Below are 17,993 nucleotides of genomic sequence, written 5' to 3'. Positions count from 1 at the left end.
ATAAAAATTACAAATATAACATCAAACTAAATACATGCATTTTAGATAGATAAGTACCGTAACACGTCTTATAGTAATGCGAATTCACACTCAGCAAAACAGTCACAATCGGGAATAAGTCACGTTCGGTAATTAAAAGATTAGACGATGTAATGACAAACCACAATCTACCATGTGGTAAAAATGTCCTTAGCTAGTTTGGTCAAAGACACATCATATGGATCAACTAATATGTGATGGTGTCCATAAAATTTACGGAGTGTCAATTTCAATCTGTCCTCATAACTTTGTTGAAGCAGTTTCTGTGTAAGGAGCACACTTCTGTATATGAAGTCCGTATAGTGTGAACATGCACGAGAATAACGTATCAATTGTGATATGTAAACACCATACGAAGGGGCAGAGGGTATGTTACTGCTGAGAAATGGGAAATTGATAATTGGGAAGTTGAAATGGTCCCGTTTATCATAGATTTTCGTGTTAAGTCGTCCATCTGCGTCAATATTGAGGAAAAGATCAAGGTATGAAGCAGTCCTTTTAGTATAAGTAGTATCCTTAATTTCAAGTTCGCTGGGATATATGAGATGTAAGTATTGGCTGAAATATGGGTTATTCAATGATAGAACATCAGCAATATATCGGAAAGTAAAATTAAAGAATTTTGCAAGTTGCTTTTTCTTTTTGTTTTTTTAGAAGGTTCTGAATGAATTCTGCTTCATACGGGTAGTAGGGGTGCACAATTAGTAGCCATTGGAATACATTGATTCAAAACAAACCAGATATATATAAAATATATATATTGCTATTGATTAGTGTTGCAATGTGCATTGTGTTTAAAATATAACTTCAAAAAATGTGTTTCTGTACGCTGGTTAAACGATAGCAATATGATGAACATCGGTTATAGTTTACTGCAACATTAGTACATTTATAGGACTTAATTTCTTGTTACAGAAAAAATCTACACAATAGTGTTTGTACAGTTATTTATACTTTTAATATCAAATTGATCAATACGAATTTCATACCATGTTTTCTTGCATTATGGCTTAATTATTGTAAACTTCAAAATATATGTAAAATCGTGATAAAAAAGTAGTTGATACTGATTAATATTGTTATTCAAAACGTCTATTGTTTCCTGACCGTTTACCAAATAAAAAAAAAAACTTCATAAAGCGGTTTCCTTGCGTAAGCCTCTCTACGATGTTTAAAATGTATATGCAAAGAAGAGCACAGCTTTAAAACAATGAATACGCGAGGGATTGATGACCAACAAGGACTTAAAATAAATAGCCAAAATGAATTAACTGTTATCTTTGCACGAGGGAGTCGCAAACTTGGTTTCTTAATGATTACTTAATTATAAACAACAGAGTCTTAAGAAATGTATGTTATGGAAAATATAGATGAAAAGGTAATACATAGTAAGGATCCAACGCGAATATTTGCAAGTGACAGATTATTGTGGCTAGACATATTGGCTGTAAAAAGATTTTAAACCATGGTTAAACTATAGTCATTTACTAGATAGTAAATACCAGAGACAGCTGAATGCACAAGGCAAAATGCTAAGGGCTAAGAGAGTTGTAAACAAACCATCAGAGGGGTGTTGTCACAAGAAATCTCCAGACTTTGCAAGGGGTTTTGCTTAAATAAACTCATCAAAGATACCAGGAATACATTTTATATATACGCCAGACGCGCGTTTCGTCTACAAAAGACTCATCAGTGACGCTCGAATCCAAAAAAGTAAAAAATGCCAAATAAAGTACGAAGTTGAAGATAAAATTGAGAATGGAAATGGGGAATGTGTCAAAGAGACAACAACCCGCCCAAATAAAAAACAACAGCAGAGGGTCACCAACAGGTCTTCAATGTAGCGAGAAATTCCCGCACCCGGAGGCGTCCTTCAGCTGGCCCCTAAACAAATATATACTAGTCCAGTGATAATGAACGTGATAAGAGCATTGAGATCCAGAGCATATTACAAAAAATGAGAGATGTCAATAAGAATTTCTTTAAATTTTGAATAGGGCCAAATCAAAAGTACCTTTTTGAATTTGCAAGGAAAAAAAATACCTCCATAATTTATTTTTGAATTATAGTTGACAGTTTTCAGTTTAAGGGAAACCTCTGAAAATAAGCCAAATGAAGTATGTTGGTTTATTGAATTTGACTTTGATTTGTTTCTTAAAGTATAAAAGACGAATGATATATTGCTCTTTAATTTCAACATTTGCATTTTACTATCAAAATTATTTACAAGTGCAGCATATCTGTGACATCACATTCTGTAATTGTGTTTGGTTAACCTACCTGTTTCTTTAATTTTACTTTTGTCTGTTGCCTTTTCTTATTCATTAAATGCTGAATGATAATTTGACTCATTTCAGTGTCTGGTATTTGCTGTCAAGATTTTTCATGTAAGACTTCACCACATTATTTATATCTCTTGGTCAAAGGGAGATAACTTTTTATTTTTAACAGTTCACATAATGAGAATTTATGAACCTATAAACTTATTTTTTTCTTCAATTGTCCAAGAACATTCAATATTTGATAATGTTTTGCTTGAAATTACATAATTTTGTCCATAAAAGTTTATGCGTATGCTTTTTTATTCAATTATACATATTTGAAAATTTACTTTACGTCTAATTATTTTTTTTCTTGCATACAACATTTGGAATGAGATCCTATAGCATTTTAATTAAAATCCCAGCAGCACGATTGTTTTTGAATTTGGTAATTATGTTAATAATGTTATGGTTTTCTTTTTTTCTTTTTGATGTTTTTATTTCTGATAAATTGACAAGTAATGCTGATCAGTTTGCATTTAATGAGGTTCTTTGATGTAAACAAGAACTTACCTAACCAGATATTTAAGTAAAAGTAGAAATAAATCTCCCATATCCCTCCTCCAATAAAAACAAGCAGATCAGACATCTGCCTCTTCTTTATTTTTGATTTCCACGATTGTTTTGTAGGTACATCAGATATACAGGATTCATATTGACTTTAAATTGTATTCTAATACGACGTGCTACTTTCCCTTTGTGAATAAACTCGTCCTCTTAATCCAATAAAATGAGTTTGCACATGTGAATATTGATTACTGCAGCATAATGAATGTTATTAAATTGGCTTGCATTTAATAAATTCATTAACTGAAAACACTTCTAAACTCTTAAATTATGCACATGTTGTTACTAATTAATTTATTATGACTGTAATGTTTTGCAATTCGAAATTGACATATTTGACCTTGATACAACAACCAATCAGACTGGCTGTTCAAAACTCTTGCCTCTAAATAATCACGTTGCCAGGTCTTGCTTATTTAAAAAAAGAGGGGATCATGGGAGAGCTTACGCAAACAGATCTCATAAACATGTTAAACCCCGCGCCATTTTGCGTCTGTCCCTAGTCAGGAGCCTTTGTTTGTCTTGTATGATTTTTAATTTCATTTTCTTGTGTATAATTCGGAGTTCAATATGTCGGCCATTATCACTGTACTTGTATACATATTTTTTAAGGGGCCAGCTGAAGGACGATTACGGGTGCGGGAGTTCCTCGCTACATTGAAGACCCATTGTGGCCTTCTGCTGTTGTCTGCTCTAGGGTCGGGTTGTTGTCGTTTTGACACATGAATACAGGAATATCCGTCACACGACTGTTTCAAAGCCACATTGCCATAAAAGCGCGAGGTTTGGCTAGCCACAAAAACAGATGCACCTTACAATTTTACTCAAAATGTCCTGTACCGAGTCAGAAAAATGATTCGTTTCGGTGTGTGTTGCATTGTCGCTTGTTTTTTGTTGCACTTCAGTGTTTCTGTTGTGTCGTTGTATAGTTGACGTGTTTACCTCGATTTAGTTTGTAACCCGTATTTGTTTTATCTCAATCGATTTATGACTTTGAACGATTTATGAGTTTGACTGTCCATCTGGTATCTTTCGTTCCTCTTTTGAATAGCGCTATACTACTGTTGTCTTTATTTATAAAGCAGGTCCGTTACAAAGTATTGACTACTGAGCTGATGTTACCCTTAGTATCAAGTTACTCGGAAGATCTCATCAGTTGTACATGTCAGAGTCCTTTAATGATTATAATATGCATTGTTTTCAATCTTTTCATACTTATATCTTTAAAGAAAAACTTTCGAAGGATTTTGCACATTGAAATGACAACGTTTGTAAGAAATAAAAGCAAAATGATAATTACAAATATCTTGTTAAATAAATTGTTAAAATTTTGCATCAATTTCAATTTCAGCCTCAACTGGTAATGTTTTAGATCCCTGACTATACATTATGGCACTCACAACGTTTGAGTAACATATTATTCTTTTGCGTTTCTCTGGTTTCTGTTCTGCTTTTTAACAACCTATTTTCCGGATCCTCAATGCTCTTCAACTTCGTACTTGTTTGGCTTGATAAATATTTTGATATGAGCGTCACTGATGAGTCTTATGTAGACGAAACGCGCGTCTGACGTACTAAATTATAATCCTGGTACCTTTGATAACTATTTATATTTTGGAATTTTGAACCATCTGTAACCTGATCACGATGTGTACGTACCTCAATTTCAGTGGACAAATAGCCGTTCAGGCAAATGCTATCTTTTCACTAAATTTGGCAAGTCTGCACGATTTATTTCTGGCAAATCACAAAATACTGAACTCCGAGGAAAATACAAAACCTTACATTCTTGTTTTGAAGTTTTTATATTAACATCTTTTAAATTCTCTTTTTCGCTCTCATATTTATATTTTGAGTTATATTTGTGTCAGTTATGGCTATGTTTTGTTTAAGTTTTAATTGTGAAAATGTAACATATGTCCCTAATCGATGCAAACTCATTGCTAATTCAGATAAGCATGTTGAAATAAAGTAAAACATACGTGTAAGGTGGCTCGGGCATTTGAGTATAAGTTTAAACTCTTAGAAGTTCGGGACATATTAATGTTGAAAATAGACCTTTGCATAAAATAGTAGTGCATATAAACTTTCCGTTCTGGAATTTATTTTTAACGAAACTTCATAGCGCAAAGGGAGGTCCTTTGGGAAATTGCATTGTGTATATTTACTAAATTGCAACCTTTGAGTAACATAAGTGTTCTCAACTTATTGTTATTTGTTATATGATATGCATTTACACTTGATATCAAATACGATATGCTATTTGGAAATTTATTTCTGTGTAAGGTTGGTTTGAATTTTGTTTTGATTTGAAATAATATTATTTGTATATCCTATCATTATTGAAAAATGAAAAAAGGTCTTTTATGATGGTAATGTGGACACATCATATAAGTTGTTTTCATGAGTGAAAATGTAACACATATAACCTCTCAACACCAATAAGGTCATTAAAAAGGATGTGTCCGGATACAGTTATCGATATACACACATCATGTCTACAAGTACTACCCTAGATACGAAGTCATATTGAGGATCAAGTATACGTTATTAATAAAACATGATGTCTTGATAATCTTTCTATTTAAGTAGCTATATGATTAGTTCATAAGGTAATCGTCCACGTGACTATCAGTTTGTTCAACCCCTTACATATTCCATGATTGCTTCGAGGTAACCAGTACCTTGTATTGAAGAACCATATGATAGTAAGATGACTAAATATTATCAGGTGTGTTATTAACGTATAATGTAAAAGATAAAAATGTAACTGTGCATTTTAGTAAACTTTGTTTTGCGAAAATTCATAAAAATATCATAATTCATATTCTAAAATAAGAAACTTGTTTTAATTTATATATGGTATTGTTTTGTTTGAAATGTTATGTGTGTACATTGCAGTATAGTACACAACACATTTTAATTGCTTATAGTCAACAGTCACAATTCTATTGTCTCAGTAAGTCAAACGCAAATTATAAACTATAACTACTTGCAACTGTACATAGATGCAATAAAAAGAGGTAGGTATTTTACATCGTTATAATATAGTTAGATACATATAGGATAAATAATGTCTAATACTTTTGACTATACTGATTGTAAAACACAATTTGTGTAATTTAAGATCACAGAGATTCATAATTTTATTGACGCCCATTATATTAATTATATATTCAGAAGTCTGAAAATGCAATTTAAAAAAACAGATATATTTTGGTTCATAATTTCTATTTCAAATATTATATATGCTATCCTGCGTAAGAATAAACATTTTTATTCCACATTTTTTTAATATATTAATGAATTTTGAGAAAAATCAACAGAAGCTCTTCATGCTCTTGTTTCAATGATTCTGTGAACATTATCCATGAAGTTGAAGAGGTTAGACGTCGTCACCATGTTTTTTTTTTGTACGATGATTATTCGAAATTTCATTACAATCCAAATCTGATATAACTAACCCCTAAACAAAATGAAATCAAATATTTATCTAATGCTGTATTAATATTTATAGCTAGCCGTGGTAGTTCTGACTGCATTATTCATCTCACAAAGGACATGTATAGGACAGTTTTTACCTGAACAAATACCTAGACAAATATTCACTGGACAAGATCGAATACAACAGCAAGACTTTGTGATCATTAATGAAATTGGGACTACAGGTAACGTTTTCGCCAATTGATAAAACTTAAAAATAGTATAAATAGATTTCAATGTCATAACATTCAGAAAAGTTTTATACTGTTTGATTTTGTATAAAATTGTCTTATTCTCCGATATTTTTTAACACGTTCTTTACATTATGATTTATTGTTATAATAAGTAAAAACTGTTAATTATACATTTAATATGTCAAGATGGTGTTGTAACAAATACAGACTATGCTGTGAAAAGCTGTGGAAAATCAATACCTTCAAGAATATTAATACAACTTTCATACGAAGATTGGTTAGTTTAGAATCTGAAAACAAACTGGATTGAGAACTTGGAGTTACAGTTGTTTGTACAAATCAAGTTGTAGTAAAACGATGTTCGAGTACCGATATTTAATCTTGTTAATTGGTTTCGAAAACATTAACAATCAAACTGAAAGACCAGGTGCATCAAATGATCAGTCTGTTTCTCACAGGTAGATGTAGATGTTATTCATGTTTAAGGAAGTTCGCTCCTCATGATTTTAAATGTTTGCCAGATATTCGGAATCCTTTGGTTTTATCCATGTAGTGCTATTTAAAAAAAACCCATAAACCCCTACTTTTCTTTCTATTATTTGATTAAACATAGTTTAAAATATCTGCTTTGAAAATCTTATAAAATTTTTCTTATTTATTCGTCGGTGATAATGTTAAATATATGAAGTGTAGAGAGAATTATTTCCCGCCAAATGTTCAATGGCTTATATCTCGAAAACAAGCAAACTAACCCATAACTGTTTGTTGCTTTTTTCGTTTCTATATTTATATACTATCAATATATATTGTAGTCCTTTTTAAAGCTTGTTATTTTGAAACAGAGTAGCGAACATCCTTAATCCTTAAACGTAAATCTCAAATTACCTTTAAAAAGCATAAACACATTTTAATTGTACGTTATAACTTAAAAAATACATGTTGTTGCTTTCAGAGAATACGATATTTTTTAAACAACCTCAAAGTAATTAAAGGATCATATTTTTTTGTGTTACATTAAAAGAGGGACGAAAGATACCAAAGGGACAGTCAAAATCATCATTTAATTTATATTTTTTGAATTATTACAGTGGATGGAACGGGATTAGGCACAGGATCAATTTTGCCATTGTTTCCTCTTGTTCTTTTAACATTGGCGGTTACCATGATGGGAATGACGACTATGAGTGATGTTACTATTGGGACAACAACTGTTCCGGTTACTGTTCCAACAACAATAACAACTACACAATCAGCTATACAAACAAGTAAGTACTGTTCAATAATTAACCATGACATTATACTGTTTCGGTTACTGTTCCAATAACACAAACAGCTACACAAACAAGTAAGTACTGTTTAATAATTAACCATGACATTATGCTGTTTCGGTTACTGTTCCAATAACACAAATAGCTACACAAACAGCTACACAAACAGCTACACAAACAGCTACACAAACAGCTACACAAACAAGTAAGTACTGTTCAGTAATTAACCTTGACATTCTAATGTTTTGAGAATATTATAAAATACACATGTTCGTCTTAATGTATACAGCCTGTCTTTAATTGATATTTTCATCTCCTCGTTGAAGTCCTGACTAACAGTAAGTAAGAAAACAACCACAACAGATAGCGATCCTAAAACATGGATATTTTGTCAACATCAAAATAATTTGAATCAATGAAGTCACATAATCTTTATACGCGTATATATTTGTTGGTTTTTCTAATGCATAATTATCAAAGTAATAATGAATACAAACCATTTAATTGTAACAATGAAGCTGATAATTGCGAACCCAGACACCGGATTCAGAATATACTGCCGCATTCGTCTTTCTTCTGACAAAATGCACAAAAATCCAATAAATCGTCCATTCTTGGTACTGCCTTAGTAATGAAGTTAACCGGGGAATTAGGAGTTATCATGTTAAATGACAAATGTTGATGAGAGTAAATTTGCACAGTGTATTATAAACAACTATCAATGTATCATTAAAAAAACCAATTGATCATTTATTTGAATGATTTTGAATATGCTAACTTAAAAAAAAAGGTTAATGAAACAATATCTTACTCAACTTAGTGCAATAACTGATTTGTTGTTGTAACAAAAACTAGCATACCCCTATTTAAATCCTATTATTTTTTTAAAGTTAGTCTGTATTTTTTTTAACAAATAACAATCATCTGGAAGACAATCATGTAAAATGATACTTATACTCAGATAATATATTTTACCAAGTGCGTATTTTCTTCAATTATATCCTTTAACAGCGTATGTTCTACTTTGGTTAACATCAGAGCCATTATGAATAACTGCGACTTACCAGCAAGACATTGCTTTTCGGTTTATCTTATTTTTATCATTTATTTTTAAAAACTTCACTATTTTTTTTCATATGCAAAGCAACATGTGTTCCAACAAATTGCCCTGTAGGATATAGGATGTTAAATGACCAAACCATTAGTCCTAACTGTTACTTCTACAGTGAAAATAATAAAGCGTCTTGGTCTACTGCTCAGGTGAGTATGGTTGGTACAGTGCAAGATTTCAGTTTAAGTTGTCAAAATGAATATTACTTTGTTATCTTTCTCAAAATTACAATTTGTCAAATGTGACTGTTTTTCTACGATTGAAAGACGAAAGAAAGAATACTAGCATTGCATTTCACATTTTTAACTTTGCCATTTCCATTTTAAGGAATGACTGTACTATGTTTTCTGTCGATTAAGAAATAAAATAAAAATGTGATGCATACTGAATAGCCCGCGTAACGTGTTATTTGAAAGAGTGCACCACATTTTTGATGATATTACGAATAGACAGAAAACATATTACAGTCATTCCTTATAACTTAATTCAAAATTCCATTTTAAGCCGGAGTAAATAATGAAAAACGTTGAAGACGTCACATGACAAAATTATGTCTATGAGCTGATAGACAAAACACCGTCAGCAAATCAGAAGACGCGTTACATCCAAATTAAAATAACTGATATTTGTTATTTGAATTATTAAGCTGTGTAGATAGATATTCACATTACATATTGTATGTTTTAAGACAGGCAGAGCCCAACGCCTTTTTTTAAAATTTGAAATAGAAGTTGTTTTAAGTTTAAAACTATTGACGTCATTAAAATAGGAAAGTCAGAATATTGTTCTCGGTATAACTGACATCTTACAATGAAAATAAAATGGTAGAATAATAAACATCCGCAATCTTCTGTAATATTTGCTACGTAGTGTTTAGTTAAAAAAAAAGGACAAAAATGGAGAAGGTTTCCACCTATCTATGCACAGAACAAGGTCCTTACACATAGATGTAACTCAGTCTTTATTTGTAATTCAATAGGTTTTATAGAGAAATTATGTAAGCTTTTTTTGTTGTACCAACTCTTGAAAATTTTTCTTTTGAGTTCGATAGTTTTTGTTATTTTACTTTTGTTCAGATAGATCATCAACTGTTTTATTTCTTATACTTCCATGGTTTTAAAAATAATCGTTTTTTTAGCATTCTTAAAGTAGATCAATCCTGACAAACGCAACAGAAATTATGTTATCAATGTAAATACTGCATATGCGTCTTGTTTTAAATTATAGAAGATATGTTCCATGCAACTAGGAGCATACCTTTGGAAGCCAGACAGTCAACAAGAAGCTGATGCTGTCCAAAGTGCATTTAGTATCGGTAAGTGATGAGACAAAACATTGATCATTTTACATCATTGTAATTGAAAACAGTAGCGACGACTCATTAAAAACAAATAACAATTTTCTTGTAATAAGCATTAATAAACAAAATATTGTATACGGTTTAAATAACAAGTAAACAAGTTTCTAGACACACCGTTTTTATTTTACTGCCATTCAATACATGTAGCTAGAATATGGCATTGTAAAGGACTTCCCGCTGTAAATATTGTTTTCTTCCAAAAAGCTGGAAATGTGCTGCCACATGCTACATTCAGATGTAGATTGTCTATGTTATCGATAGAAGTTGTCAGTCTTATACGATTAGTGTTTTGTCTTCGAATCTCCAGAAAAAGTCAACACGATACAATCTACCTGTGACAAAAAAAAATCGTGCTTGAAGACTTGGAGACGTCATGTAGCAGAAAATATTATGTTCTTTTTTTTAATTTTGGAAAAAATGTTCTTATCTAAATAAATGGCGTATCTGCAAACGGATCGATAATAGAAGTCGCATAACATTAATATTTATGCAATCTATATGTATCAGGGATAATAGCTTCAAAACAGTTGGCTTAAAAACAGACCCGACTTACATCTATGTTGGCTGTATTTGGTAAAACGTTTGGTCATTTTTGGTCAATGCTCTTCAACTTCGTACTTCATTTTGCCTTTACCACATTTTTTTTATTTAAGCGTCACTGATGAGTCTTTTGTACACGGAACGCACGTCTGCCGAAAAAATATTTTTTCAATCCTTGTATCTATGATGATTTTATTGGGAAGATTGTGTTGCCTACATTTTAGAATAGTATCAACCTGTATAGTAAATTAATGTGAATAATCAATCATTTTGACCAGTCAAATTTTAGTAGCGACAGATTTAAAAGTTGCTTTGACCGGTCAATGGACCAAAATTTGATAAACTTAAAAAGCAGACTTGGTTCTAAGAAAATATTTTGTCTAATGAAAAAATATACTTTAGACATTCCGCCACTAGAGTTGACTTCGAAACCTGTTCTCTATAAGGCAACTTCGACCTTGACAACTGCTATTGACCCACCCCCTCCCTGTGTCATAAGGACGTTTTTATGTGAGGTTTTAATGATTTGTGTCAAATGTTCGAACTCATTTAGGATTTTCCTTCAATACAGGGTAAAATATTTTGCACGATAACATCTATTTTTCTTTCCATATAAACATATCAAAATCTCTAAAAAGTCATTTACTAAAATTAAAGAAGTTTATTTTTTTTCCATTCGTTCGATTTGGGACTAAAAATATCCAATACATATATAAGGTAAAAGACCGAAACAGCCTTTTCCCGCCAGCTTTTAAAAGGAATTCCATAACCTATCAATATTTTAGCGTATTTTGTCCAACATACAATATCAATTTTAAATTCTTAAGTTTTTAAATAACACCCATGCTCATACTTGAATTTACTTTTCAGTGATCTGCCTACTATTAACTGATTTACAAATATTTTTTTGTTATACTTTTAACATTGATTCGGCTGCGTTTTTACTGAAAATTTCTATTTGCAAAATTTGTATTTGATTTTAATGCATTTTCTACGATTCTGATAAGTTTACATTTGATATTTCTACAAGGAATTAAGACTAATGTAAAGGTGGTATTTAACACCTTTACTAAAATTAATTTAGGTCGTATAATTTTCTTATTTTTTGTTTAAAAAATACATACTTTGAACCTTTGATAAAAATATAAAGATTTTAAAATTTGAACTAACCATTTCAACAATTTTATTGGTAATTATACAGCATATATCATATCGAAGATGTTGTAAGTTTACACACGAAGATAGTTAATATAAAAAGAAGATGTGGTACGATTGCCAATAAGACAACTCTCCACAACAGGAATTGTTTAACGATGTGAAATCTAATAAATCAAATAAAGGGACAAAGGCACAAACACTGAGTGTTTCATCAACTTTAAAAGGAGTCTGACTTGGTGAGTCAAAATGATAAGCATATCCTGGTGAACGAGCTGCAACTGTCATGCGAACCAATACTCAGACAAACTGATACAATCGGGAATACATATGTAGAACAACGACAACATACCAATTATAAGGCTGTTCTGGTATCAACAGATCTAAGACTACACTTGTCATTAGTAAGTTGAGACATAGGTATATTGTAAGGGTCAACCATTCATCGGCGGTTACCGTAATATTTGCAGTCTCTTTGTCAGTCGTATTCATCATTTCTCTGTTAGATGAGTTTAAGATAAATACATCATTGTGTATGTAACTTAAATATAGAATATCTTAATGGTGCTTATAACAATTTAACTCTTCTTCAGAACAAGATAAAGATATATGGATTGGTGCAAATAGTCCTGGTCATGATGGGAATTATGTTTTTGACGGTGACAATGGCGATTTTTCATTCTGTAATCTTCCTTTTGGGGAACGTAAGTTTAGCTATAGATATATACTGCGAATTTATTTATTTTTGTAGGGGAACCCATTTCCGAGAATTGAGGAAAACTTGCATTATCTTGGACATTTGATTTCGGGGTTTGGGCAAATTCTGCATATACTCCTTTGGAAAATTTATAATTCGTTCAATATGTAAATTTTTTGGTTCCCCTGTATCTACGAAATCCACAAAAAATGGTATCCAATGAATTATAATGAATCAACATTAAATAAAAAATGTTGAGTTTTAAAATATTCTGTTTATAATTTTGATTTTCTGGTGTTGTATTTTTAAATTCCTGATGTTAATATCTGTGTACATTTTTTAATTCAGAAATAGTTAAATATTTGTAAAGAAAAAGTCGGAAATTTTTGGTTCAGAGTTCATAAAAGATGCTTAAAAGGAAATTTACGTCGTTTGGAGGAAAAAACTTCATCTATGATACTTGCTGATGTTTTTTTGTAGATACATAGCGCTTTACGTTTACATAAGACCCATGATTAGCGCTTGAATCCGACAGTGTGTAGGTCAAACCAATTAAAAAGTTTGGCAACATTGGTGACTATTAATTTCAATTAATTTCGATATTGTGTTGTTTGATTTTTTGATTTTTTTTTTTTTTAACTTTCACGTTAATACTTTTCAAAATGTTTCAGATGCTTCATATTCCAAAAAAGGCTGTATTGAAATAGAATTCTCACCCAATAATGTCTGGAATTGGGATGACGATTTCTGTAAGGATAGCTATAGATATCTTTGCGAATTTCCGAGGGTAAGTTTGAACATTTTTATGTCGCACCTACCATAGTAGAGGGGTATAATTTTTTCTGGTCTGTGTGTCCGTTTGTTCGTTCGTGCGTTCGTCCGTTTATCCGGCTGTCCCGCTTCAGGTTAAAGTTTTTGGTCGACGTAGTTTTTGATGATCGATGTTGAAATCCAATCAACTTGAAACTTAGTACACATGTTTTCTATGATATGATCTTTTTAATTATAATGCCAAATTAAAGTTTTTATCCCATTTTCACGGTCCACTGAACATAGAAAATGATAGTGCTGATGGAGCATCCGTGTACTACGGAGACATTCTTGTTTTCGATATTATTTGAGAATATAGAATATTGTTTGTATCACATTTGAACAAGAGAACTCGTGTAAATTCAGAACCAGTACAAATATAACAAATAGTCTATCTAAGTGAACTATCGATTTGCATTTTTGCATAATAAATAATTCTAAATCAAGTACAACATTGAATCGAATAGTACTATAATTTTGATCTATAGTAAAACATATATCAACAAAGATATTTGAGGAAAAAACCATACGCTACTTTATATCTAATATTATTGTATAGCAATATAATATTTCCCACAGAAAGTAACCAAAAGTTAGCGTGCAATACATTATAATATTGCACTAGTGCAATAAATCTTCAAATTTCATGACGTCATCAACGACAAAATCTTAGTTTAAACCAATTTTAACTTTTAAATATTATATTGCTATACAATAAAAGGGTTATTGCATGAATATTGGGGAATATTGTCCCTTGTAGAACATATATTGCACTCGCAAGCTCGTGCAATACACTATTTTACTCGAGACAATATTCCCAAATATTCATGCAATAACCCTATATTACTTGTACTTACATGAGCAATATTAGACAACTGGTGCCACAAGTTGAGCCCGGTCACCCTTTTTTACAGACTGTTGTTGGTCTTTTCGTCGTTTTTTCGGGTTTTGACAAGTAGTTGACAGTTTGTCTTCAAATAATGAGATAGTTTTTGTCTCCATTCTAACTATAAAAGAGGGGCAAAAGATAGCAGAGGAACATTCAATCCTGGTATCTATGATGATCTTATTGGGAAGATTGTGTTATCTACATTTTAGAACAGTGCTAACCTGTATTCTAAGTTGATCAATCAATTTGACTTGTCAAATTTTACCAGCGAAAAACTGTTTTCACCGGTCACTGGACCAACTTTTGATAAACTTAAAATGCACACTTGTTTCTAAGAATATATTTTGTCTAATGATAAAGTATACTTTTAAACATTCAGCCAGTAAAGGTGACTTCGAAACCTGTTCTGAAAAAGGTAACTTCGACCTTGACAACTACTTTTGCCATCCCCTCCCCATTCACCTGTCCGGGTTCTTAAAGACGTTTTTATGTGGGGTTTTAGAATTTGTGTAAATATTAGAACTCCTTTGGTATTTTCCTACAATACAGGTTAAATATTTTGCCCGAAAATACCCATTTATATTAAATGAAATATTCCACGTTTTGATGTACTTTTGAATTTTAGTTTGATTATTATGTTGTTGTACAATCGAATTTTAACCAGATGGGTTGACCGATTATTGTTTTACCTTTATTAAAAAAAACTTATCATGTGAGCTACAACTTTACATATATATATATTAAGATTAACTTAGATTATTTTATATTTTCAGATAACTTGTCCATGAAAGTGCCAACGTAAACTGTCAGTGGAGGAATATTTCTAACGAGTTGTGCAATGAAATAAAACATTAGAATCGTCACTTAATTGTTTATTTTGATTTGATAGGGACACTTCTGCCTTGGTAATTCCTTGTATATTTCAAGTTTTTTGTTAGAAAGTGAAACAACTTTGTTTTTGCAATTCATGAATATGGATTTTAGGATACAGGGGAGAATATTCCAAGAGAGAAAAAATCTATCAAATGAAATTAAAAAATGATTCATGGCAGCCGTATTTTTTTTTATTGGGTTTGGCATTCATATTCGATTATTTTTTAAAACTGACAGCGAGGGGTAAAATATGATTTTGTTTTGAATTTTGGTGTTCTAACTCAATTTTAAAGCACCGCATATTAGCTCTTTTCGTGGCGGTCAGTTTTTATTGATGGAGATAGCCGAAGTGCGAGGAGAAAACCACCGACTTTCGATAGGAAAACTTACAATACCAGTCAATTAAGAAGTCGAGTGCACCCGCATGTGAATATAAATGCCAAACCTATGATTTTTTCCCATAATTGCAAACAAGATATTTAAACTTCATATGTTTGATCTTCACTCTCATATTCAGCAATTGTGGCAGCATTGCTTATTAAGCCAAGTACACTTGATATTTGTTCACATTCTGTACAGGAACGTCCATGAGTATGCTCACATTTCCTACTGTACTTTTGGTCATCATGGGATAAAGCAAATGGACAACAGTGATCTGACACTTCTGAATACTGGCTTATATGCAACTGAAAAGTAAACAACCAAGTGTATAGGACAAATAATTTAATTTGGGATGTAACACGCCTTCTGATTGGCTGAAAGTGTTTTGTCTATCAGCTCATAGACATAATTTTGTCATGTGACCGCGATGTCACCAACGATTTTTTTTCTTCAAAATTTACGCCTTAAAAATAGAATTTAGAATTATATTATATGAAATGACTGTAATATTTTTTTCTGTCTATTCTAACATGTCTAAATAAACCTAAAAAATGTGGTGAACACTTTTAAATAACCTGCATTCAGTGTGCACCATTTTTTTTATGTTATTTCTTAATAGACAGAAAAAATATATTACAGTCATTCCTTAAAAAAATCACTTAATTTTGTTAACAAATGTATTTTTAAGAGAACCTCCAGTAATCATTTCATATTTTTATGCTCTGATCTTCATGTAATAAGTGAACACATAATCAGTTTCTTCATGAAAAATGGCATATCATGAAGTTTTATATGAATTACAAGAAAAGAAAATGCTGACAATTGTGATAATTTGTAACCTACAAGAGTGCAACAGAATACCGCTCTCATTTGAAGCAGAGGTATAATAATAAGAGAGTTTTATTTAAATCCATTCAGCTGTATCACAAATATTTTTATAAGTCAAAGGCCAAATGTTCACAGTTGTGTCTCTTTGACCGTCATGTTTTAAGCAATTAAAATAAAATATATTCAGTGGTTTCTGTAGATTTAAAAAAAAATGTTAATGACAAACAAATGAAGAACAGGTAGAATGTATTGGTATAATATGCAGATGTGCATACTTCATCCACCATTTTGATTCATCAAATTTTGTAAGATTTCTGGGAATCATCATTTGTTCCAATGGGGGGAAATACAGCTACTGATAGCAATCTTGTTTTTTTTAATTCTTTTACTTTTATTGTAAATATATGCCAAAGGTAAAATAATCAAGGACATTATAAGCCACGAATGTTGTACACATACCTTATATTCAACTTTCAAGTACTGTTTACCATCATTCAGTAATTGATGAACATTCTCTTCCCACTGCTTTCCCTTTCCTATCTGACCAAGAATGCTGGAAGCTGTTTTCATGTCATCAAAAGCTTTTCCTCCTTCTGCAGCATAATTGTCGAGTTCTTTCATGCTCTTGCGTACACTAGGTTTGATAGCTTCCAACGGTCCCATGTATGATCTATCCGATAGCACAGACACATAATTCATTTCTTCACAATATTTCAAATAAAGATTAACAGTTCTTGTTCTAACTGTATTAAGAATTATTTTAGGTGCTGTCAATTCTGACCCTGATGCCAGTTTAAAATTACATTCCCCAAACGGTGAGTCTGTCATAATAGCTGGAGAAAAAACAAACTGCAGAAAATGGTCAATCTGTTGTTTGGTTGCTTTTTCTCTGTACAACTAACTTTCAGTGACTGGCATACCAACACCATTAAGCTCGGCATGTTTTTTGGCTGATGTATATTTGTATCTACTTAAATTTGGTATCCCTTTCTGAATCTCAACAAAAGAATAATCTTTCACTAAAAGGGACAGAAGTTGTTGCTGTACTCCCCAACTGGTCATCGTCGTATATGCTGCTGAAACAGATTTCAGTAGGTCATTGTTTTTGGTAGTATCCTGGTCTGATAAGAAACTCCAATTGGTTCTCTTGTCCAGGAGTCAATATAGATAAAACCTGTTCCATTATTTGTTTAGCTTTTCTTTCATAGTCTGGATTTGTTCTATTTGAAGCAGACATCCAGTCAACACTCAAAACTTTTTTAACTGGGCTTATTCCAACTTCTTCCAAAAAAGATTTTAAAGCCATTCTTTTCCTCATGGGGCTATATAATTGTACAGTACTACATGTAGATTGAGATGATGCCATGTCAAGTTGCCACTCTGAGTCGTCACTAATTGTACTGGCTGTGGACTGAGATAATTCCATTACCTACAAATCAAAATTTATTTTGTCTTACTAAAAACATACAATGACAGC

At 31.6% G+C, this 17,993-nt stretch overlaps 1 protein-coding gene across 1 annotated transcript; it reads left to right on the top strand.

Annotated features, from left to right (window-relative positions):
• The first annotated feature begins 1,349 nt into the window (after positions 1-1,349).
• On the top strand, positions 1,350-15,297 carry LOC139486341 (C-type lectin domain family 3 member A-like). The gene is made up of 8 exons (XM_071271211.1): positions 1,350-1,417; positions 6,445-6,595; positions 7,693-7,869; positions 9,017-9,132; positions 10,211-10,298; positions 12,632-12,742; positions 13,407-13,522; positions 15,208-15,297. The coding sequence occupies exons 1-8, from the start codon at positions 1,388-1,390 to the stop codon at positions 15,220-15,222; spliced, it is 804 nt and encodes a 267-aa protein (XP_071127312.1). The 5' UTR covers positions 1,350-1,387; the 3' UTR covers positions 15,223-15,297.
• Positions 15,298-17,993: the final 2,696 nt, after the last annotated feature.

The sequence above is a fragment of the Mytilus edulis genome, chromosome 8, assembly GCF_963676685.1.
Source record: "Mytilus edulis chromosome 8, xbMytEdul2.2, whole genome shotgun sequence".
NCBI classification, from domain to species: Eukaryota; Metazoa; Mollusca; class Bivalvia; order Mytilida; family Mytilidae; genus Mytilus; species Mytilus edulis.
The sequence above is the reverse complement of the archived record's forward strand: the minus strand, read 5'-3'. Positions and strand labels throughout refer to the sequence as shown.

Coding starts and splice junctions, on each gene's coding strand:
- LOC139486341 (XM_071271211.1), top strand. CDS start 1,388: ATGTATGTTATGGAAAATATAGATGAAAAG. Junction 6,596..7,692: donor TAATGAAATTGGGACTACAG/GTAACGTTTTCG, acceptor GAATTATTACAG/TGGATGGAACGGGATTAGGC. Junction 12,743..13,406: donor TAATCTTCCTTTTGGGGAAC/GTAAGTTTAGCT, acceptor AAAATGTTTCAG/ATGCTTCATATTCCAAAAAA.